The 24,877-nt window shown below is 44.7% G+C and overlaps 1 protein-coding gene across 1 annotated transcript in view; it reads right to left on the bottom strand.

The window, feature by feature from the left end:
• LOC111268547 (hemicentin-1) overlaps positions 1-24,877 on the bottom strand; it is a 151,294-nt gene that overhangs the window by 32,362 nt on the left and 94,055 nt on the right. Inside the window, exons 5-8 of the mRNA XM_086971737.1 lie at positions 24,337-24,467; positions 9,529-9,727; positions 5,764-5,884; positions 429-556 (exon numbers count right to left, since the gene is read on the bottom strand). Of these exons, the coding sequence (XP_086827863.1) occupies positions 429-556; positions 5,764-5,884; positions 9,529-9,727; positions 24,337-24,467 (579 nt within the window). The remainder of the gene's footprint in view (positions 1-428; positions 557-5,763; positions 5,885-9,528; positions 9,728-24,336; positions 24,468-24,877) is intronic.

Genomic DNA, 24,877 nt, shown 5'->3' with positions numbered 1-24,877 from the left:
AGCCACCCAAGATACGGACTGCTGTTTAGTCCATCAGCATGTAAACTGTGATTTAGCTGCTAATTTGGACTGTAGGTAAAATGGACTGCAGCCTTGTATGTTATCGGAAATCTATGACCTATATTCGGTCTAATTTGTACAAGAATAAAGGTGCTTGGAAGTGGTGTGTTCGAAATTTATTGGCCTGTCTCAAGTAAAAAAAACTTCTACACCGTGACAACGGTTGCATATTCTTTTTTTGATCTAGATACTGCGATGTAATACCATTAAAAATTAAAGAAAATTGTTCCGCGCGCAATTGTGTGACACCTCACCACGGAATTACGAACATATATAAGGAGAGAGTAAAAAATAAAGGCTTTCGCAATAGCTTGTATCATATGTGGTGCAGAAAACAGTGGGCAAAATGATATAAAATCGTGGCATACCTTTACAGAAGTATTCGCTTTGATGATCGAACTGTGTAGCGATGAATACGATTGTTGAAGTCGTCCGGAAGGTGCCATCCTCAAGAGGCTCTTCTGTCGACACGGGTTGCGGACTCACCAGTTCCGATCTAACGTAAAAGAATAAGCAAAGGAAAAAGTAATAGTTCGGTTAAGAACAACATAATTTAAAGTGCAAACTCGTCTAATGGTTATTATATTGAACCGCCTTCATATATTGTCAACAGAAGATACCATTATCTTAAGCATACGTCCAGCAGGGATGTTGAATTCTGTTTCAAATCGTTGTGTTTTAATTTTTTGTAGAATTTGAATTATAGGCCAGTTCAGGCCAATTAGGTGATAATCCTTGTGCATATAAATGGACACAAGTGCCGTTTACGCAAATAAGTTGCTATAGACTCGTTTATCACCTGTGACCAAAACTTGTGTGTAGATATATTTGTGCACATTTGGCCACTAGCAAACGGCATCAATGTGATTGATGCCCGAAGGTCAAAGAGGTTATGATTACGTCAACGTGTTGCCTCAAAATAAAGAGTAGTTTAGTAAATTTCTGGTAAATAGCAACACGTTACGAGTCTTCCCAGCGAATGGTAATGACTAAAGCTCTCTTAGTCTCAGCGCTTTTTTTTTTCAATTCTAATTAGGTAGTGGCCTTCGGTTTCCCAGTCAGAGACACCGCTGCTTCTGCACTGCCGACCACGATGACAAGTCCGCACCGATTTACGAGACAATTGTTCTTGTTATGACTATAGCGGTGCATAACAGTTTTCATTCAGGCGTTGTCTGGCCACATACAACAGAATGTCGATTTCCAAATAGTACGCGCATGGTAGCAGGACTAAACCGGTACATATGGAGATACCCCCCCCCCCACCCCCCCACCCCGTTTCACACACGCACACACAAATTCACGTTCGCCTATAACGCACATATACAACGTATAATCATGACTATCATTGTCTAAACTCTTTATTATTATTCTATTCAGATAATGAAAGGCTTACAAATAGTGTACACTGACACAGACAAACTACCGTGAAACAGGGGCTTTGCAAAGTAACGCAACGGACTTATGCCGGCGACTGCTAAGCTTTAATCGAGGGTGAGTTGCCTGCACTGTAACGTACACTTCCTCTGCCTTTGCTACGCTGGTATTGCTGCTGCTGCTGCTTCTAATCTTGTGTAAAGCGACGTACAATAGTTGGGTTGGCTACGGCCCCATTTTACTATATGTGAGCCTGTGTGTGTATGTTTAGTGTGTATCTGTTCAGTGCTCGAACAGCAGCGATGGCTTTTGTACCGTACAGTATTGCCGTTAATGCTGTTAAATAGACGGAGCTCAGCCAGGGTTTGAAAGAGACTAGGCCTCAGTCAGCACAGCCGGCACAGGGTCGGCCAGCGAAAAAAGCGCGTGGGGTACCTCCGATAAGCTCATTAAAATATAGCGTGGTCCTATGCTGCAACCATTCTTGCTGTTCTACTGTGACGGTAGCACTGGGCGCTGCCCGATCGTCCAGAGTAAGAGAGGCATTGAAACGGGCCTATTTAGGGGCAAGCGTCCTCTCCATCCATTAGTGACGGTGGCATCGTGAGGTCTAGCTATGCCAGGATAGAACATGCTATCGAGGGGATTTTAAAAGAATTTTCAAATCTAGCCAGTATGCATGGGCTGCATGAAGGGAGCTTTGAAGCTGGAGGGAGAGGTCCCAATGATCGACTGCTTCTGGAGAAATGTGACTAAACTGCTTAATATGTATCTCTACGCCGGAATCTATATCGTTGTCGTGAATTGTCCCTCCGTCGCACGCAACTCGCTTGATTTTGTCAGTCACTCACCCCTATAATTTCCTCTCTTCCCAAAATGATCGGTCGTAGCTGTCATTGGTCGGTCGTTGATCGTTGCTGGTCTTTTTGCCTCGTCCTCTGACTCTGCATGAGCGGAAAGACAACCCGAAATGGATCCTGCTGATGATCACTGATCAACATTATTAAAATTCAACAAATCATGTTCAGCTTCGGTCAGCATCAGTGGTAGTAGCGGGAACGCTCAGAAAAGAAGTTCGAGGCTCAACAGGACTGTGACAGGGTGAGACTGCGAAGTAGCGGAGAGCAACGAGCTGGAGATCGAGAGGCAAACGAAAATAGGCACGGAGGGTAACCCGTGAGGTAAAAAAGCAGGCAGACCGCTATAGGGACAGGTCGTTCTCAACTTCTGCGACCCTTTGCACTTAAGCGCTACCTCTGAGCGTTCCATGGGAAGAAGCCTAGCAAAGACGTTCTTTAGGAGGACTAAAGACGTCAACATAGCTGGAATTGATGACACGATTGGTGGAGATGTCTGTGCATAAGTCACGTAAAGCACTTGTTGTGAAGGACGAAGAGAGTATAATCATAAATAGCTGTTCTACTGGTTTGCGGACAGAAGGGAGAGAGAAATTATTGTTGTAATAAATCATAATAATTCAAAGATCTTCGACACTTATAAATCACTGCTGTCATTATGTAGCTACAAAAGAATTTGGAAATGTACCAACTCTGACATTCTCCAAATAGATCTAAACGCCTTTCAGGAAGTCTCAGAACTATAACTGTTATAGTAGAAGCCAATATGTAACTAAACCATAATATAAATAGTTTTTTTTTTTATTTAGATCAATTGTATAGTATTCTTGAGTCGATTTCAGGACTTGAAGCAGGGAGCACTCTTCTCAGAGGTTTTGCCAGCCAAGCCCCCGCGTCGATCATTATATAATAACATTGTAAGCCATTAATGTTCACAGCAATATTGACAAACAGTTATGCAGCAATATTCCATTATGAGCAACAGTACACCATTTGTACAACACTTGTAACTATTGAGTTAAAGAACTTTTCATGCAATTAGCATGCTTATAGCATTCCGTAACTTGCACTTCCCTAACCACTACTTTTTTTTTCTGTTTTTTAAGAATTTAACTGAGCATGAAGAGTTATCTTGCGGAGAATTGTTTCACTTCCTTTTTTAACCACCGCTGGCTCTTTCTGATTTTTCTTACCTACATACTACTACTACAATACAATCAAATAACGTTGCCCCGGTTGGCATTGGCACTAATGAGTCGTTTTCTGCTCCCATTACCCCAACGATTAGATTACCATCAGCGGCGAACTACACGAGCCCACCATTATTACCACTCAAAGTAGGCGCCGAGACCGGACCAAAGGACAGGCAGGTCGACAGGCTACTAACCAGCCGGCCAACTGGCCGGCCGGCCGGCCACCCAACCAGCCAGCCAGCGATTCGAAGCATTTGATTACGACGTTCTCTAGAGGCTGTCACGCATTTGTCGAAGGCAGTAAGAGGAGGTGACATGGCCTCGGGGACGAGCAGAAGCAAGCTAGTCAGGGAACTGCGGCACCTAACCTAGCAAAAAGAAAGAGAGCCGCGTACAGTTGCCAAACCACGACCGAATCGTTGCCGTTGCCCGTCAATCCATCGAGCAACCGAATCGAAACGAAATGACTCGACCTTAACTTACCACCAGCTCGCCACAACCGCTACTGCCAGCAGCCACTCACCTTATGAGCGTGTATCACACAAACCCCCTATGGGCTATTTACTCGTATTGACACAGAGACGCGAGGAGAGCGAAAGCTCTGGCCGGCGTTAGGCGCATAGGGAAACAAAAGGAATGAGAACCAAACAGAACCCCAGTAAAAAGAAAAAGGCTAACGAAAGAAGAAGAAGACGACTTAGTCCTCTGAATGGCCAGCAAAAGTGTAAGTATTGCACCGGAAACCCAGGCAGCTCACCAGGCAGTCAACGATCGATGGGTCGGTATGCACCCTGTCGAAGATGGCGGCAGCAATATGGTTACGAAAGGCGGCGGCTAGGCTAGCCAGGCGGCACTTGGTGGCCGGACAGGACTGGGTACACTTATGGGTGTCGATTGTCCTCGCCGGTGGGCGCTTCGAATCTCGTGTTAGCTCTTGCAAGAGCAAACAACGCTTCAACAATGACGCTATTACTGATGCTGCCTGCGGGAGTACAAAGCTACCCCTCGAACTCAGTCGATGAAACCCCATCCATTGCAGAACAACAAACCATGTGTGGCGGGGTGTATGGCCCAATGAACGAACGCTTGAGCTGTGCAAGACAGGCAGCGCTGTTTGCGGTAGCGGTGACGCTTGAGGAGATGTCGACGACAGCGAACTCTGGTCTCACCCTCGCGCGTATTCGCTTGCCAGACTTCGCCCTCAGGGCGCGAAGGAGACGCGAGAAAGTGGCAAAGAGGCCGAAGACGTTCGCTTCTTACAAGCTTCGAGTAGTACCGCCAAGCTGAACAACGGCGCGAACAGACAAACGGTTTATACACGAAACAAACTGACACGACAACGGAAAGTGCGCTAGGTTTGGAACTGAAGGTAGTTATTATTATTGTCTTCGTCGTTGTTGTTATTATTTACTTCGTGGGACAAAGCTAGCGATGATGATAGTTACGACAGCGACAGCTGCACCAGCTAGAAGACAACGGATCGTAGCGTCGCAGCTTGCCGCTGCTACTACCCGTAGGTGTGTCTGTGAGAACCGCAGAAAGTAAAGCCCGTTAAAGGCGAGGCAGGCAAAACCAAAAAATGTAGCGTTGTTGGCAATATTACCATAGACGAACAGGGTGCGAAAGAACAAACGGGTCAGCGCATAATGGCAAGAGAGGATTCGAGAAGTAAGAAGTACAGCGACACTGGCGAGGCTCGTAAAGAGTACGGCGGTTATTTTTGGTCTGCTCGTTTTTGATGTCGCTATTAATTGACGGTATATTGTTGTCGCCGACGTTGCCACTTGGTCGTTGGTTCTTGTGCTTTTTCCAAAGTCTCCTGCCAAACTCGACCTTTGTGCTAGCTAGCGAGAGTATATGCTTCACTGCCCGCAGGCGGCTTAGGCTCGTATGCTAAGACAGTGGCAAGATGCTATGTTGCGTCTATTGGCAGGGAATCGATAGAAAATAAGTGAGGAAAGTATAGGGTAGGACAATGTGAAAGATCTGATCCTTGTTGGATATCTTGTGCTTCGCTTTACGTGTATCTATATATTGATTAGTACAAATTGCACTCTGTTGTTGGTATACTTGTATCGAGACTTTAACATGACCAGTCTAGTTCATGTATGACGATTTTACGTAGAACGAACGGGTGTACGCTAAACGCGAGCGCGCGCCTCAGCGAGTATTTAAAAACCCTTCGGCCCTGTGATTCGATCTGCATAGACAAATCTCCTTACCTAGCTCGTAAAATGAATAGATAAAAACAAATATGCTTTATTACGTGAACCAACCTGTTGTACCACGTGATGTTGGCGGCAGGCTTAGCACCGTCGACGACGCATGTTAATGAGACCATTTCACCTGCAACAACGGGGTGACTTGGCCCACGCAGATTCAAGGACACGGGACGGACTGAAATTCAGGACAAAGCAGATAATTAGGTCACCAAAATAAAATAGCCCATTAAATATACTTGACAATCGCTGTTTTTATGATTCGAGTGTTAGATGAAATGTTGCTACTAAGCATAAGCGTTGGCAGCAAGTTTGCCCTTGGAATAAGGACAAAGACCGGCTGTTGTCTTATATCTTGACACTGGAAAAACATCCAACAAAATTCTAAATGTCTTTAGTTGCCCGAAATTGACTGTTGGCGTTGTTGTCAGTTTCTATGAAAAATTCGAAAAGCTAACAAGATGACAAATCCGAAGATCCACAATAAGAATTAGTATGAAAGCGCTTGAAGACTTATCAAAAAAAAAGCACAAACAAAAATATCTTTAATGACGTAAAAATTACATCGTGCTGTCGGAAGGCTTTCAAGAACTCGATTGCTTCTTGTAATGAACTTCGTTTTAGAAAACGGTGCTCTATACCTAATATAATACCGATACAAAGCTGCGAACGTATAAGTAGGTAAATGTCATCATTGTTGTTTCTTTAGCGCCAATCTTGAATAGCGAGACGGGTTTTTTTTTGTTAGGTTAGACTAGAAAATAAACCGTATCTTACACATTCTTCTTCATTTCGGATCTCATGCTCGTACACACTTTTCAAGGACGACAAATTTTTGTGTATCGTTAAACCATTCAGGCACCAAGCACGCATGATTAAAAAATAGTTTGTTTGTTTTTTTTATGAAGAAAAAAAAACGCCGGAAAGAATTGATCTAGCTCAAACTCTGCAATAATGGGATGCGTCGATTCAGTTCAAAGGTAGGTTTTCACGTGTTTTTTTATATAAAAACAACACTAAAACGTAACGCTGGAGCACCCTAATAGACCCTTCCACGACCCCTCCTGAATGGACAGTAGAAAACTCAAGAAGTGAATAAAGGCTGCGCAATGAGTGAAGCACATTAATCCACAATCGTTGTTGTCCTGCACGGTCAATACGACAATTATATTAATCAATCTCAGGATCCTATATATATCGTCATAGTATATATACTTTATATCGATGGCTCTATATATCTAAATGGTTCTAACACTGAGATGGTTCATTGCCGAAACTTGGAAATATTATATATATATATATATACGTATTTGTAAATAAGCTATGAAATAGAAATGCCATACTTAAAAAGACATAATTAGTAATTCGGCAAACACCTAATCTCCATTCAAAAATCTAGCAAATTAACGAATTCAACAAACATATCAAATCTAGCCTTTAATAAACAGTGTTATTGGCATTAGTCACCTTTCGTTGTTATTATTATTACCGTTGTAATTGCTGACGGATTAAACTTCGAATGTTCTGACTTCTCAGATTGAATCTCATACGCGCGGATCTGTCCTTGCTGATTCTATCTGTTACCCACTAACGACTGAATTCATTAACAGAAGCTTTCACAGCGACAGAGGCCGCCAGGAACTGAATCGCAGACAACGGCTTGCAGACCCGATGATCGCGTGGTGGCTGTCGCGACATACGCATCACTGCGCTCCAATATTCAATACCGATGATCATGGCAGGCTCGAAAGTAATAACAGTACCATAGCTGTCATGGTGTCGCATTGCCATCTCCCTGTACTTTGATCTACCATAATCTCCACACAAGCCACAAGATAAAGTCGTTCTTTTCATCGTCGCTTTCGTTATACCTTTTAAATGATGAGGACTCAACCCAACTTTGCAAGGGCTTCGACCGGCCACAGCTTCTGCTGTCATTTCGCAATAGCTTTAGGAAGGATAGCCTCGCCGCGGGGCACAACGCCCACTATGCATCCCACACGTTCTATGCTTCATAGCCTGGGATGGTCCTATTACGTCGAAGTTAGCCGAAGAGGGTGAGGGAGCAATGGGGGTCAGGGATGAGTGACGGTCGACGGTGACGCCCCATGCGTCCTTAGATGCACTAGATGTCTCTGATGTGTATCCACACCGACATATTTAGAATGTCGCCCCCTCTTCCCAGCTGTTGCACGTGCCACGTTACGCTGTACGCTATATTCTCTGCCTCCTGGACCCGTGAGTGTCACTACGTAGTAGTGCATGTAATACGTAACACTGTTTTGAAATCAACACAACCAGAACTTCAATCAGCTAACGAAGAAGCTATGCGCTTGTATGTATTAACCGGCCATGATCGAGCACATTAGGGGACATAGAAGATGCATGACGCACGTTGACTTGCAGTCTAACGCATCTAGCGTCTACTCTGCGCGAACGTGATTGGGGACAGAAAATAAAGTCGAGAGCGGCAACTGCGGTTTGGTCGTTCAGGGCCACATCGGCTCCACGTAGCAGATCTGTTCCTGCAGCGTGCTCCCAGCACGATATGTTTCCTGCATTGGAATCTGTTCCGACGAATCAGCCTAACCCCTACTAGCTTAGCCCTCTGCGGATGGTTCGCTTCGATGTATATGGAAAAGATCGTTCGGCGTGCGACTGAACGCTTCGGAAAGTCTGTGTCAGCAAGAGGAGGATAACCGTTAGGGTTAGCGAAGAGATTTGTAGGAACAGAAGACGAGTATTCGTAAGTAGGTTACCGAAAGCCAGTGACCAAGGGCTTTATGAACGTGAGATTAACGTAACTATGGATAGAGAAAAAGTGCTGTTAAACACACGGTACGTGTGCAAGAATATACGGTGAAATCACCACATGGTTGATGCAAGTAGAAGCTAGGGCAGTGGGAAGCTTTAGGATGCGCGACAGAATTCGGTGAAGAAGGTGGCCGAGGAACCGATGCTATGATGATGTACAATATTGCACGCAGTAGCAAAGCTCTAGAAAAGGAACGATAGGTTGACCGCTCAAAAGAACGAATGCAAGACTCAAGCTGCATTTCGGAACCTGCCGGGCTTCAAGGAGGATGGTTCCGAAGTGCGTTCTCACGTGCGGAACTAACGAAAACGACTGAAATGGAATTGCCACGTCCAGATCGTCCCTCACAAAGCGCGAGTAGCTGACGCTGGAAGTAACAGGTTCGGTATACTTTAGCCTAATAATCATGTGAAGGCTTGAAGCGAGATCATGTCACCGCCATTATCTCTAGGCAAAGGCTACACTACGATCAACAATACCTAGATTCGTTGGACACAAAAAGAAGAACGTTCTGACATCAAGTATTACTAGTTAGACCAGTGAGTACTCTATCATCCGGGGGAACGAAGTTGACTATTTGTTGTCTATGAATCAATAACTAGATTAGTGTATATTCTGAGCGTTGACGTTCTAGCTAGTACGTAGAGAAGCAGGCATAAACAAATGTGAAAAGATATAAACATCGCAACTATTTCAGTTAGATCACGTATCACAGGTGTATATATATATATATATATACGTGAGTCTTGTTCTGTGTCGAAGATATATATCCAAGTGCCGCAATATTATTGGTATTCTAATGTATCAGACTAGAAACAGAAGCGAACAATAATACTATACTGGTCTCTTTATTTAGCATTAGTGGGGGGCTCAAAACAGCGGTCCCGGGCTAACTGACGACGTTCATATTTTACTATTAAGTAGTAGAGAAAATATTATAGAGCAAAAAAAAGCGTTAAAAAGCGCCTCATATCTATGGCTAAGAGCATCCGCCATTCTGCACGTACCATGTACATCGAGCGTCAATGCGTTTCCGCTTAATCGGCCCGGAGCGGCTCGACTTTCAACGACGCACTGCAGCCGCGCTCCAAGGTCCCATCGCGAAACAACGAACCGCGCTATCGCTACCACATCGCTGAGACCATTTGGATGTGTCTGTCGCGATGTTTTAACGGGCAATGGTGAAGATCCGTTACGCCAGGACACCTGTTAAATGATTTCGGCAAGAAAAACGTATACAAGCTTTTAGTTGCAACGGCAACGTTTCGACGAACTGTTAAGTTCAAAGTGAAACGATATCTCAAACTCTTAAATTATAAGTTAGTGCTGAAAGATAAATAGATGTTCCTATTAGTACGAGTAGCTTTAGAATAATATATCAGCGCTGTGATATTTCGTTCATTTTAACGCATTCTTCCGTCAAAACCGTTATTTCTAATAATAAACTGACCAACTGATTAAAATATATATCATTTGCTTTTTTTTTCCCTTCAAACTACATGCGTCCGGAACTTTAACAAAAGACCATTGAGTAGATATGAGTATGTTTTGTTCCTCAGTTGTTTTCGAGGTAAGTTTATAAGCCACCAATTTTCCTTAGCCAGATCTAAGAGACGGATAACGAATTAAGCTTAATGGACACGGGACAGGTACGCGACATAATCTGTAGACTGCGTACAACGTAAAACAGAAATGCAAGTAAACTATAGGAGATCTATAGATCGGATTATGATAGGTAAGGAGACTCACGATCTCGTCGTTTTCCGTATAGTAATGTATTCTACAGATGCCGTCAGATAAGTACGTTAAATATGCAAGTATATAATATTGCCGTGGGGTATCAGAGTAGACATCAGGTCCTAATTAAGCTGGGACCAATATGGTTCAACATGGGACCGAAAACACCAGACCTTTACATTCACTTACTCTCTGCTTTGATTTTTGCGCTTGCCACAATCATCGAGAAAGATAATGAATAGATGTCTATAATGCCTCTCATGAAGAGATCAAAACAGGTAATTGCTAGTAAGCGATATGTCATTGCCATAAATATGCTCCACACATTATCATCTGGTCTAAAAAAAAATTTTCCATTTGAAGCCTACGTAATCCGATGAGAGGCAACGATATGTGCATATCTGAATTCCAGCTGACGCAATGACATTTTTGTTACATCATACACGGTAGTAAGATACGGGAATGTTGCTTCTCAACTGCCCGCCTCCAAACGCTCACTTTAATAATTGTTTTTTGTTTGCTCGAGTAGACTGCCGTAGTCGAACTATATTAAAACAAGTGCCACCACGGGACTGAGGACAAAGAAAGGTATCTCTATAAAGTTTAAATACGCGGTCTCACGTACCGCTGTACCACGATAAATACGCTAACGCTGCATTCAATGCCCGAGCAAATTAAATTACAAGAAAAAGTAGGTTCGTTACTTTACGTTTCTCTATAGAACTATTGTTTTCGTTTTGTTAAAATAAATTTAAAAAAACCATGATTACTTGGATAATGGATCGGAAAATGGGTCTGTCAATTGACATCAAAACAACTTTTTTCCTGCCAGTGCCAAAAGCTGCGGAAGTGACCTAGCACAGTTATTCTACATATTGAAAAGACTCTGTACCTGTAAGATGTAGGTTTATATATGCATATAGGCGGTCGTTCGAAGGGTTTGGTGAAATGTGTTGACTAGCTTTAATGTGCCATTTGTAACCCAACAGGCCGGCCTTGAATAGTCCTCTCAGCTACGGAGCCTTCATTGTACAAGCTAAAACTATTTCGTTAACTTTTCAACTTTGGTAAGTTTAGGATAAAGGTTGTCCAAACCGCTATTGCTTCCCACCTACCATAACTATCTTCGGATTTCAAACTAAAGCCAAAATCATCGTGGCACAAAACGAACGATCTGACTAAACGACAGCGTCGACTATTGGCAAACCAAAAGTCAGAAAAAGAACGGCTTATGCCCAGTCTTATGTACCGTCCCAACAGCTCTATCCTACAGCCGAGATTCTATGCTGTGCCTCTTGTAAACTCGAGTGAGTCACAGCACCCAAGTTTTTAGGTCTTAAATAAGGCCTTTCAGCCAAGTGCTTCCAGATTTGAAGAATCTCAACTGCCTTCTTCTTAATAATAAGCTATCGCTGCTTTGACGCTGCCGTCATACTCCAATCCAAATAACGGACACCTAGTATTCGGATGCAATCATGCTCAATTCGCGAACGCAGGCCTCATGCAATTAAAGAAGGATTGAAAACACAACGATACGGGTCGTTCTTTCTGTCCGGAGACAAGATAAAAGCAAAACGAAGCCAGTATGGATCACACTCCATTATTGAACCGTTGTTGGACCAATGTCAATTTTTTGGGATTGTTTCAACAACGGTATTTCAAGCGTCTGATGACCAGCTCTGGATGATCGGCTTCCGTTGCAGATTTTTCAAGCTGACACCCTACGAGTCAATCATTTTATGATTACACCACGTTATGGCGTGAAGCCCACGTTAGTACATTTCCAGTATGACATGAATCTGGTCGCCTATATTCTGTAACAACATATACATGTTAGCATTATCAGCAGTTAATGCAACCTGGACTTTCTTCAGCTGTTTTAGACCTCGCCTATCTCAGCAAGAGAGATAGTTAATTAGTTTAGATATAATTCCGTTCATCCAGGTATAACGACTAAACCCTAAGTGAATCTTTTCCTTTTCTGTTTAGAAACCCAGTCGTCTTGCATTAATTCCAACGTTTTCTCATCATCTCTGTAGCACAATGGGTTCAATGTAATCTAGGGATGCGAAGGTAACGCTTGCCTTAATTTCCGACGTTTTTTAATAAATGCGAACCAAATGAATTGTGTAGTATCGTACAGAATCGTACCGTCGTCTATTCAGCAGCAGCAACAAAGAACCAGAGCTGCGAACGTATTCGCCTTTCCTAGTGCTCTGCCATGTAAGTGCTCTTGCATCTTGAAGGCACCGTCGTTGGCCCCTCTTACCGCGAAAGCTGGCACGTACATTCACTAGGAGTGTTTACAGCCTGATGAAAACCTGTAAAAAGACTATACATATTTCAAAGGGCCGCGACTGTTGGTAAAAAAAAAAATACCATGTCGTAAACATACAAATATTCATGGACCTACATGAAAAAGGTCTTTGAGGATGTTTTTTTTTAAGCTTTGCAAGGGTAATCCTATACGAGTCGGTTACCCATACAAAGTTGATGTGTCGTACCGCAGTACTCGCTTTAGCTATTCTACTTGGGCGGGTGCGCACGTACGTATATAAAATCTATCCATAGCGTTATACGATCACTACTTACATAGATCACTGCGAAGCACCGGCTTGCTTTATCGCAGCAGTGGGACAAGGTCAGGTACGTTTGCGTCAATGTGAGCCTGCGAGTTCAAACCCACGCTGCTTTGCCCCCCCGGACTGCTACTGTCGTCCCATGGACAAGTGTAGTAAACTGTATAAGAGTGTACTTAAAACGCCAACAAGCCAATCCGCTATCTAGCAAGCAAGCGGACAAGGTCCTGAAGCTCACCAATGAAGCCCCTAACTGACCCCTCGAGCTTTCAGACAAAACGGATTAAGGCCAGGTCACGCAATAAACGCGGGGCATGCATATACTACTCGAATTGTACACAACAACTATGCCACCAACAGCATGAACGAAGTACGATGTACTCAGCACCGGCTCACTCTCGCAAATTGTTCTCGCCCCATTGTAGGTTCTATTCGGAGTATCTCTACTCTGCCAATGTGTAGATCCTTGCAGTACAATGACATATGAATCACTACAAAAATCACCGATATGACTATGTGCGTGTATACGGCTTAACATGGGTTAATTCCAGAGAAAATACTAACCGGAAGAGTTGTTAACGCATGTGAGGATGTGAAGTTGTATCTCAATGCCAAGACTCCTCTAATGTAATGGAGGCTAATAGTATTCAGCATCGGTTGGTCTCTGTCATTCTCCATGTAATATAGTCTCAGAGTGGCGGCGGTGGTTAAAAGTTCAAAACGGGATCAGAAGCTATTTAAATAAAATATGTGACATATTAATACAAGCTAGTCTCGTTGTTCTATGAAAGCTGAATTTCGACTTTTCGACTCTAAAAACCCTCCGCCTTATTCCCGTTGTCTGCTGTTCACACCAGGTTTTCATCGATGTCGCTCCCACACTTAGTATAGCGCTAAAATGCGACAGTGCTGGATGTGCAAATGTGGAAGAGAACAGCATTAGCCCTCGTAGTTGGCTTGGATGACGGCGACAATTCCACAACGAAGGACAAACGCCAGGAACGAGAAGGACAAGCCGAGCCGAGGTCATGCACTAGGCTCCTTTGGGTATTACGGCTTCCACGTCAACTCTGCGGGTGTGCACGTGAATCCATTTGCGCCACTAGAGGCCAAGGCGTGTTCATCACCCGTCTACCCCAGGCTCAAAACCCCCCAAAGCCCCGAGATAGCCTAGATCATTCCGACGCTGCGCGGGTGGCCTCTTGTGGACCCATGGCACTATTTTGCGCCTCCAGGCTTAACGAATTGCCGAGCCAGGCCAAAGTCGACCGAAGGAAGTTGTCCGACCGTTACCATAACTCTTTGATCTCGTTCAGTCAATCTACTCGGACCATAGATTCGGTCGGCGAAGATCGGGAGTGAATTTTGTTTAGAATTAATTGTGCTGCAAGCAGTGAAGAAAGGCAGCTAGGTTCGAGTTTTGGACTTCAGACAACCCTACGAAGTTACGTCCCTTTGCCTTTGTCAATGTAAATTGCAATAGATGGTTTCTGTATCGTAGAGATAGCGAGACATCGAGAGAGACATCGAAAAGAAAAAAAGCACCATTTGTGTCATGACTATCAAGGAATCAAACGACCCTTAAGGTCAGTTGCCCCTCGCGTCTTAGCTGCCCTGTAATCAGGCTTGTGAGCAAGCGTGTACGTTATCGATTCCTAAACAGAATGCTGTCCTTCAATTAAATAAACAACAAAGTCCCATTTTGACAATCATCCCCCTAGCGGTTGACCTCATCTGATGCTCTTAAAACTGTAAGACGTTTGTGCTAGACCTCAAAGAAACGAATAGAAATAAACCCACTTCTTATTGTTTTGTTTTTCTAGAAAGGCATTCGTTCATAATATAACATATCAGTGTCGAATATTTTTTAATAGACATATGTTCGAGGTGGGCAAAAAAAAGGCATAAGTGTAAATCGTTAGAACGACAACGGTTTTCCAACTGACAAATTATCGGAAGTCAATTAGATGTTGCTACGAACGTCGTACCCATACCGCCCATTGGCATCGGTCAGGCTGCTTTACCCGATTCGTATAATACCATATTATTATACTACGATGTAACTATCTGAATCGTTTATATCAGCGATTGGTTACAATGATACTCCGTTATTTAGCAATGCTAGCTCATGAGCCGGGTAGTCACGTTTTGTTGCAGGATAGAATAGGTCTACATGTACAAAAATATAGACACGTCTCCCATAACAAAAGATCTACTCGTCTTTCCTCTGCTGGAGTTAGTTGATTTCGCCCCATCCACCCAGTTTATACAACATGCCATATATCGTCTTCTCTCTTTATCGGGTTTTCTCGTTTTTTTTTTTTTTTTGCTATGTCGCTTAGTCTTGATCATCTGCTCATTCATACTGTGCGAAATTAGTTTTACTATCATAGCCGTCAGACCATCCTTCAGCTGCATTTGCCTCTAGCACGTTTTCTCGATCCGCTATTCTTTTTAGCAGTTCACTCTAGTTGTCTTCTTTTCTAACTCGCTCGCTTATTCACTCCACGGTCGCTGCCTCGGTCAGGGATCGCACGTCCGGACGAACCACTGGCGACTGACGGAATAACGAAGTAAGCGACGGTCCAGCAAACAATATAGGAAATATGACGCAATAGCCAGTGAGTTCTGGCTGGGGCTTCACCAAAGAAAGAGACTGTTGCATTAATAGCGGTAATTGTAGGAATCCGTTTCTTCGTTGACATCGCTCGCCCTTCGCCGCCATTCTTCTATGGTCGCTGTAGTGGGTGGTCGTAACACACTTGTAGCAATAGCAGAAGTAACGACTGTGGCGGGAAACTCCAGCTGGCTGTGTCATCTGACCAACTCTGTCTATCTAGCTATATATATATACGTATGCGTGTGTGCGTGTAATTACTGTTACTTTGGTTAGGCTACGATTGGTGCAGTGACTCGTAGAGTAGTACTGCTTTCGTACTTTTATGTGCGCCATTGCGCTGCTATCGGAGTTGCGACCAGAACGCCGGCGCTGTTCCCGCCGATATCGGCTATAGTTACCATTGCAAGTGCAAGTAAAAGTGGCTGACGATCACCCGGGAGCATTAATTTTCATTTGTCTTTCTGCGCGCGCCCCACTGCACTTTCTACATCAAGTAGTCCATCGCTTACGCATTCGTGCTCGGCACGAGAAAAAGAAAAGAAGAAAAGGGAGAGAGGGGTGTCGAGTATGGAAGCGAAGGATAACTCGCAGGAGCCAATTGCTACGGAACAAACCAACTAACCCTAACGCCTGCCTTCACCTACTAGCTTCCATTCCCATCTTCAAGTACGTCTCCTTTGGGTTGGTTTCGTCGTGTCTTAATCACAATCTCCGTCTAATTCGGCTGGGTATACGCTGAGGAACTAACGGAATGTTGGGTGGCCGGAGACGCGGCAGGTTACAGCATTGGAGCCGCCAGGCTTGCTTCCAGAGAAGCTTCCAGGTTCCCTGTTCCAGAACCGGATTAGCATTCGAAAAGGGGCCGCGAAGGAGCAAAGGCAGGGAATTGCTACTGGAGCTTGAAGTATCTGACAAACTGGTTCACTCCCTGAGCCAGCCCAAGAGTCACGAGAGCCGAAAACGGAAAACAGCGACAGCAACAGCGAGTCGACTATCGCTGTAGTACTGCTCGGCTAGTTACTACGGAGAGTAGCCGGGAACAATAGTGGGAGCAGACAGATAGAGGCGGCCAAACCGACAACTAGTGGCTTTGGTCTGTACGGCAAGAACTTGGTGTAACCGTTGGCACTAGCAAGAAGCGGCATCAAGGAAGCGTCAGGCACGAGACCACCCCTCTGTCCTTCATGCAATCCATCCTCGCATTTGTCGCTCTGCCGAGAGTTCGAAAAACCAGGAATATCCAGCCACGAACAGAGAAATCGCACAGGCGGTGCAACGTGGCAATGCCAAATAGCACTTTTTGTCATGCGGTGTCGACTGCTACTATATACCAGTGGTAGGAATTAGCTCACTAATGGTCGATTATAGTGCTAGTCACTTCTGGCAACCGCTATGGCTTATATGGCTGAGATTCTGCCCGTATCTCGTTCTGTATCTTCTCTGCGGTACCTTTTTCTCTGTTTTGACTTCTGTTCTTTCTTTTGCCCAATCGCTTTTCCATGCCGAGAGCCCTCCCAGTCGGAGTGCGTTAGTAGAGACTGCATCCATGCAAGATTCAAGCGTTGCAGGAATAGCAGGTGGATAAGCAACCGCTTAACGTGCATTGTTCCACTAAGAAGCAGCGGCGACGGTGGTATGGTAAGTTGTTTAATGAATTACTACGTTGATGGCTTGAAGTCCTCTCCTTTTCGTCGTCGCTAGATGGCTGTTCGTTTTCCTAATCCTTGACCTCCAGCGCTGATATTATCCTTTTGCCATGAACTTCTGGCGGATCTCTCTCTCTCCACGTAGCAGCCTTGTACCACCGCATTTGTGCTTGATAGACAAACAGACAGATGGACGAACAGAAGGACCGACATAACGACAATCGGGCAACGATGTTGAACGAGTGGGAAAAATAAGCGCGCGCGCGCGAGAGAGAGTGGGAAAGGGGAGAGGCCATCAATGGAAAGGCGGGCTCCGGGCGAGCAGGAAGACAATACAAAACATGTGATAGTCGCTACTAGTCACTGCACTAGCAATACATACAGCCACGCATAGACAAATACTACCACTCACGCTCAGATAATAATAACTCGGTCGACCAAGCGTTTGCCGAGCTCACCCATAAGGATCCCATCACACACACAAACAAACAAACATATACACGAGCAATATTTCTCGCAAATACAATCACGCGCACACGCAATCATAGCGGCATACACAGTACTACACACACGCTACAGATACGGTCATTTTGGCCACGCTCTGACTCTGTAGGTGTTCAACAGCTGTGGGACGTCGATGCGCGAGAGTGGATATGTTTTCATTTTCTCGTGGCGGCAGGATCGGTGGCCGGCTTCGACATGTCAGCTTTGACCTAACATCTGTGCATGTGTGTGTGTGTGTGTGTGTGTGTGTGTGTGTGTCTGTGTGTGTGTGTGTGTGTGACAGTACGTGCCAGACAGACATCCGCATATAGACAATATGTGAATGGCGAGCGAATAATGTTTCTCGGTAACCGGTCCATAATCAGAGACACCTAATTCGTTCGTATAGTATAACTTCTCGTCATCTTCCACAGGTAATGATTCAACCACGGTGGATAAAGTTTTGAAAAATGTATAAATTTACCGCTGCACAAGGCTGGACGAGAGAAGCCATAACCTTCTATTATCTTCTAAACTCACACGAGATAGACGGAACACATGTAGATGGATGGTAACTGACCCGTGTTTAACCCGGGTACGTTACTATCCCTCACTACGAAGTAGCCTTATGGTGAGCAACGGTGAAGCAGTGACACGACGCTCTATTACACATCCCTCTGGCTGTAATAGTAAGGCGTGAAAATCAGCTGCTGTTACAACGGACTCATTATGCCCTGTGTCTAGGGCAATGAATTGCTGACTTAGCCGGATAGGATGCTTGCTTTATCCTGTCGCCCCCATCAAACGAGCAGTAGTAGCTCCTTGATTTTCTGATAGAATCCATTCGAAATGGATGACGACCGACTGAAGGACGCTTCGACCCGCTTCAGGCTCCCCGGAGTAGCAGCCCAAACGAACTGCTAAGCCGCGGCTACATTCAAAGAGCAATGTTACTGGCAAACTATTCCATGCTAAACGTCTCAAACAACTTCGGGGCAGTTGCTTGGCCCCCCATGTACGCCTAGATATTGTGGATCACAACGCAGACACCGGTTGGTCTGGTTCACTAGTAATCAGTAGGTAAAGTGTGCCGCTAGACACGCAACTAATAGTCCACTTCGAAGACCTCAAACATTAGGGTGAGACCGCCGCTTGCGTCTTGTTTCTTTCATCCTTCCCCTTCGATGGCTTTGCCCATAGGCTACTACCTATCTCCCTTACTCGTACTTTCACCACGCTAACGCCATTTTGAAATACCAAAACGAGAAAGGGAGAGAGAAAGAATTATCATGCCAGACATCCCAATGGTATATGCATGTCGGCAGGGTTGTACCTACAACAAACAAACACCACCCACCGAGTTGAGAGGATTCGGAAACTCGGTGCAAGCAAGGAGGAAAAGGACGGACAAAACACGAGGGACAAAGGGCAACCTCACATACGGCAAAATAGGAACAGCAAGCCGCATTTGCTTTTGATGAAGTGGATTCGTTTAGTTAGAGAGTTGTAGCTTCGGATCGTTTGGCGCCTCCTCGGTACTTCGGATCCTCGTGCTCGATACCGCGTGAGTCAGGTGAGCCGACAGCCACCGCGGTCCCGAACCTCCGCCACCCTTTGCACCACCACTACGTGGAGGATGTAGCGCAAAACGAGTTTCATCCAATGAAGTCCCGCGGGGCACGCGTAACACATAATAAGCGTTGCCCAGAGGGTAGCGATGGCGGTACCTCGGACGATGCACCTGCCCATGCCGCAAGAATGAGGCAACGAAACGATGGACTCACCAGCTTCATAAGGCTTCCCTCGTGCTACGCTCAAACCGCCAACACGCTCATACTACCCCGAAACGCACAGCCTTAAAGTACACACCCGGAGCTGAACGCTAGCGACCTCCCTAGGCTTCTGTTTTCTCCTGTCTGTGGGTCGAACAAAAGTCGAGAAGTTTGCCAGCACTATTAGCTGCGTAGTTCCACCACTCCATCGCTGTACAACGACTCCTCTTAGCAAAGAGAAGAGTTAAAAGGCTAACTTGTTTGTTGTTTAGTGTGAGCACCGTTGTGTCGGTCGATCTGTCTGTCCATGACGCTAGTTCTGTTCGCTGGTTCGTATCAAACGAACCCCCCACGGGTTTGCCACGAAGGTGTTTGACTACAGAGATTCGTACGTGTAACCTTTATCCGCTAGCGGCAGTGGCGGTAGCATCAGTTTCGCTCCCAACGCACCTAGGTCCCTAACGGTCCCTGCAGGCTATCCGTGCAGTTGCCTACTTCAAGACTCTGTCTCAACGCAACTCTTCTTTCATTGTTAGCCGTTGCTGTACGAGCTAGCACAGCAACAAAGCTGCTCCCGAAAACAGCTACCAATCTTCCCTAGGCCAGCCAGCCACCTTTCGGTGTGGCCTATTCTCGGCCAATAACAGTTCGACCATTCGTAAGCCAATCGTTTGTCTGCTCTCCTGCCGAAGTAACGTACAGCTTTTTAAAAAGCAATCCTTTAGTAAGTGAGTTAGAGGTGAATGATGAACCGCTGGTTCGTTTTTCTCGAATACGTTCTAGGCAAAGTTATTTCTTTCTGTCCCACCGGTGGCGCCGAGCGTCTCGAGTTGGGACGAGGTGACCTTTCCCCATTGAGTTCACCCGCTAGTTTGTTCCCAGACTTGCCCTGACACTTATCGCTGCTCTCGATGACGCTCCGCAGTACGTAAAGACTACTCGCGCTAGGCCGAAGAATAGGTCATCAAGTTCGGACCAGACAGGAAGGCATCCGCTGGTTGGAACAAAAGCGAACCTTCAGCGGAGTGAGTGTCAATAACAGGACACGGTTACAGGCGAAGGGGCTTTCAAAAGTTAGTGACGAATGTGGCGTTGTTGCAATCGTTGTTACTGTCGACGCTGTGAGTTTCCGCTAGACGCGTGACGCTCTCTCTGTTTCTCGGGTATCGTTCGCGTACTCGCGTGAAATGGCCCCCCCCCTTACCTCTGCAGCTGCCGCTGCGATACAAACCCGGGTCGATTGTCGATCGGACACGGTGCCGTAGAAAGTCAAGCTTGGCCCCACTCGTTGCCTTGAGCGCTTAAAGGTTATCAGTCACAGGATCGAGCGGTCGAATGCAAATAGGCGCAGCAATGTGAAAGCAGCACAGTATCCAAGTCCAACTACTGTTACTGCCGTTGCCCTCACTGTACCAGTAGAAGCGGCAAGGAGTGGGGTTACAGGCGGCTTTCAAAAAAATGGGGCATTAGTCAATAGCGAACACGAAACCAGAGAAAAGCGATGGAAAGCATATGGAACGATGCCGCTCAGGGAACGCTCAACGTACTCAAAATAACAACAATAACAATGACAATGCGTTTATATAGAAACAGAACTAGGCAGTGAAAGAGTGCAAGTCAGTCCCTATCAGGCCTTGTTTCCATAAAACACATGAAAATATTTGCATCCAAAAAACATGAGCGATATTACTTAGCTGAAACATTTTTGAATTTCCTACCGCTTTATGTTTTTCTTGCGATGCATTAAGCAGTTCGATGACACACGATAAATCGAAATAATAACACTATTAATACTAAATAGTACATATTGTGATGTATATAAATATATAGTAGCATTGATTGCGCATCATGTTATTGCTGGATGACAGTGAATCCTTTTTGGGAGGTGAGCAACATATGGCCACAAATGTGATTTTTTTTAACTTATGGATGGTGAAATATCCCGCATTTCATAGCTAGCGTTAAGTGGACTTGGTAATTTTGTAGCGCTTTTACTGTCCCGTGGCAAAAAACTGGACAGTCACTTTTCATCGCGTTCCTGCCCGACGTCAGACCGTAAAAGCGGCTCCATTTTGGGTCTATGAAGACATGTGGCAGGCCTAGTTGCCTAGCACTACTCCACCTGAGGCAGCTACCAAGTCGCCGACCTGGGCCAAGACCGTGTCAGTCACTCATCAGTATAATTGAGTGGTGAGCTATTGCGCCACAAACAGCATGTGGCCATCGGGACAGAGCCGCGACCTCGTCGTTTTTGCGTGAATCCATACAGACACATATATCCACACAGTACAGCATAAATAGACGACGAGTTGACTGCCAGTTTCCCAAGTTCCTGTTGTCGTTTAGGTTCGACGCAAATCTATTGGGACGCATAAGACATGGTAGGCGACATGGGCCATCTCAATCTTTCGCCTTTCACGTCCCTTACGCGAATCCTCTGTTACAGGCCGGATAGCAAGCCGCCTAAGAATCCACTGGCAGACCGGTAGTATGCTCTCGACGTTTGCTGCTATCGCCACATAAGAAGATGAGCCAAATCTTGCGGAAGATCTGTCAATAACGCTGTGATGGACGGTGCTCGGTATAGCTGTCTTAGGTTCGTTTAAGACCCGCCACGAATCTCGCAAAAAAGACAAGTCGACAAGGCGACTGAGAGTCGCCTAGCTGTTTAACATCGACCCCCTAGAAAGTCCAGTATGAGGGGTTGGCTAGCAGACAGGGAGGTAGTCAGTTATGAAGTAAGCTGGAGTGGGCTATAGGGTTACCCGCTCTGCCGGAAAAGGTAAAGCGAAAGCAGCCAATGGGAGGTGGAACCTAGGCTAGATCTCAAAGAGATCTTCGTGGATTTTTGTAATGGAAAAAACTGCGGCTGATGTTATCAGAGTAAAAATAGAAGATATATTGTAGAAAATTGTACTACCTAATAGAAATTGTTAGCTGTAAATATTGATGCATATCCATACATGGGCAGAGAGCAAGAGCTCTTGAGTGCACCATAGATATCTGATCATTTTCACCCTGTATATGTAATGACTTAACACAATAAAGGAAGGTCATTTACTTTGAAAGGGAAGATCCGAAAGATTCACCGGGCAAATACAGGATCATTAGCTCTGTATTTCGTCCAAGATATCATCTCTACCAGAAACCATGGTCATATCCTTTAATATTTTCCCATACAGTTACGAGTCCGTAATTGCACTTCCTAACAAAGCGAGTGTTATGATAGGATGACCTTCAATATATTTATATGATGACATCTGGCTAATAAGGAGGCTATTTTGATTTTAGTTTATTCAACGTCTGTCGAAGAAACCGACTGAGTTTATGTACATCTATTAAATATCAATCGAGGAAAGAGGGTCATCATCGGCAAACCAGAGTATGCCTGTATGCATCATCATCAATGACGAGATACACCGTTTGGGCGCTGCGGTTCATGTTCTGCGTTTGCTTAGATATCAGATGATAATTCCATCACTAAACGTTTGTTATTTTTAGTTTTACCACTTATTGTTGGTACCACTCCACTTTTAGGAAAAAAATAAGCAGCCGACAAATGGAAGTCTGCCTTGTCGCTATAAAGCTATCTGAGATGCATCAAATGACTTGTACTTGACTTAGTTAAAATGGTGTACCCGTATGTACCGTGGAAGCTATTTCCAATGTAATGTGAATAGATAAACTACATTATATAGAACGGCCAACAACTCGCATGGTGCCCGATCAGTAAATAACCTATTTTCGCAACTTGAAAGTTACAGTTTTTTTAAGTATCTTCTCAACGAAGGCCTACACAGTTTCAAAGGATGGCCTGAAGCATGCTATATATTTTTTTTCTAAGAAAATAACTAACTTGTGAATCATTTGCATTTCCTCCAACCGTATCACATAACTGCAAATCTAAAATCGTTGATGTAGAGCGCTCTTTGTCGAGTGAATCACGTATAGCCTCTTCTAAATAGGCCTAATTGTTCACAGAAACCGGTACACCCTAAATGCGTTCGGCGAAGCTCTTTCAGATATATCGCTGAAAATAACTTGGCCTAACTGACACCAGGTAGACCGCTCTTCTTCAGGAACGCGTCGGGCCCTCGCTTAGGATAGCTTTTTAGGATAGCATCAGCTGTTTCTCTCCAACGATCGAGATTCTCTGCATTTTTTTGTTGCATTTTCAGGTTGAGCACATCCACTGACTATGTGGCAGCCAGAGTAAACATATAGGGTTTTGAACGTGACACCGATGAGGAGCTTGTGCGCGAACTTCCTCATTGAAATGTCGCATTGATAAGTGTGCCCTTTTCATTGTTTGCACTAAAGAAGGAAGTTGTATACAATTTGGACAAAGAAGAGGAATACTTCGTTTGAACATGATCTAATATATATACCGAATTAATTGAAACCATTGACAGCGAAATAGATCATGTGGGCGTGTGTTTCGTCAAGCTCCGTGGCGCCTAACGATACAATCAGAGTGCAAGATAAATACTGTTTGTAAATTCTTCACCCGCATATTTAGAAAATCGCACTTAAAAGGTTATTTCGGATATTGACCTGGCTGATCTCTAAAGCACCCTATGTCACTAATATCTCACTGTTGGATTACATAAACCCACTTGTCTGCTAATATCGTAGAAAAGGCGCACGCTTTTTTTCCTAAAAAAATTTCAAACAAAGAAATAATCAAATTGTATGTGGCAACCCCACACAAGTGCCCCAAGTGAGAAGCCAATTTTTCACATTATACATATAACACATGCAAAACTGCTGGCGGAGAAAGAATATTAAAAACTTGGCAGGCATTTTATATTTCTAGTGATTTGTCTTGCTTGGCGCTACGTTGAATTCAACGCAACACTAAAACTAAAAAGATTACTCCGGTCCAGCCTGTTCATTCGTTGCGCATAGGCTCTTATGCATGCCTAAGTGCCTTCTACGCCTCGCAGTAGTTGCGGCTGTAGTAGGTTCATCTACTTACCAGTGAGGCTGGCCTTCCTTGCGTGGACGCACACTCCAGCACCACTGTTTGCCCCTCGATGAATGGTCCTAACAGGGCGCCAGGTTCAAGTGACCGGCCGTCTAGCCGCATCACCGGCTCTTGGGGCTCCACTGCAAAAACAACCGACGGGACACACAGGACGCGAAGAAGCATTACAATATTATTATATTCGAAGCAGACATAGAGTTAAGTCATCTTTGTCGTCTTAAACATCTCGGCTGGTCACTGTTGACAACGGCGGTCGGATTCGATCTCCCCGATCTCAGTCAATCTCTTAGGTATGATATGTACATGTGTGTGTTCTGATACAATTGACTTGGTCACAGGTCAATATATGTAAAGGCGAAAAATTTACAATAAAATCTCTACAATATACTGTTGCGTTACTTGAATGATGATTTTTTTTTTACGTTTACGTTTGTGTACCGGATTCTTAATATCAATTAAAGGCATTTACGCCTGCTGTTTGTTTCATAGAGGATACGTGCGCATGTATACCCCAATGGCATAAGCGCGACAC

This window comes from Varroa jacobsoni, unplaced genomic scaffold (genome assembly GCF_002532875.2).
Source record: "Varroa jacobsoni isolate VJ856 unplaced genomic scaffold, vjacob_1.0 scaffold_137, whole genome shotgun sequence".
NCBI lineage: Eukaryota > Metazoa > Arthropoda > Arachnida > Mesostigmata > Varroidae > Varroa > Varroa jacobsoni.
This window is presented reverse-complemented; position numbering and strand designations above follow the sequence as displayed.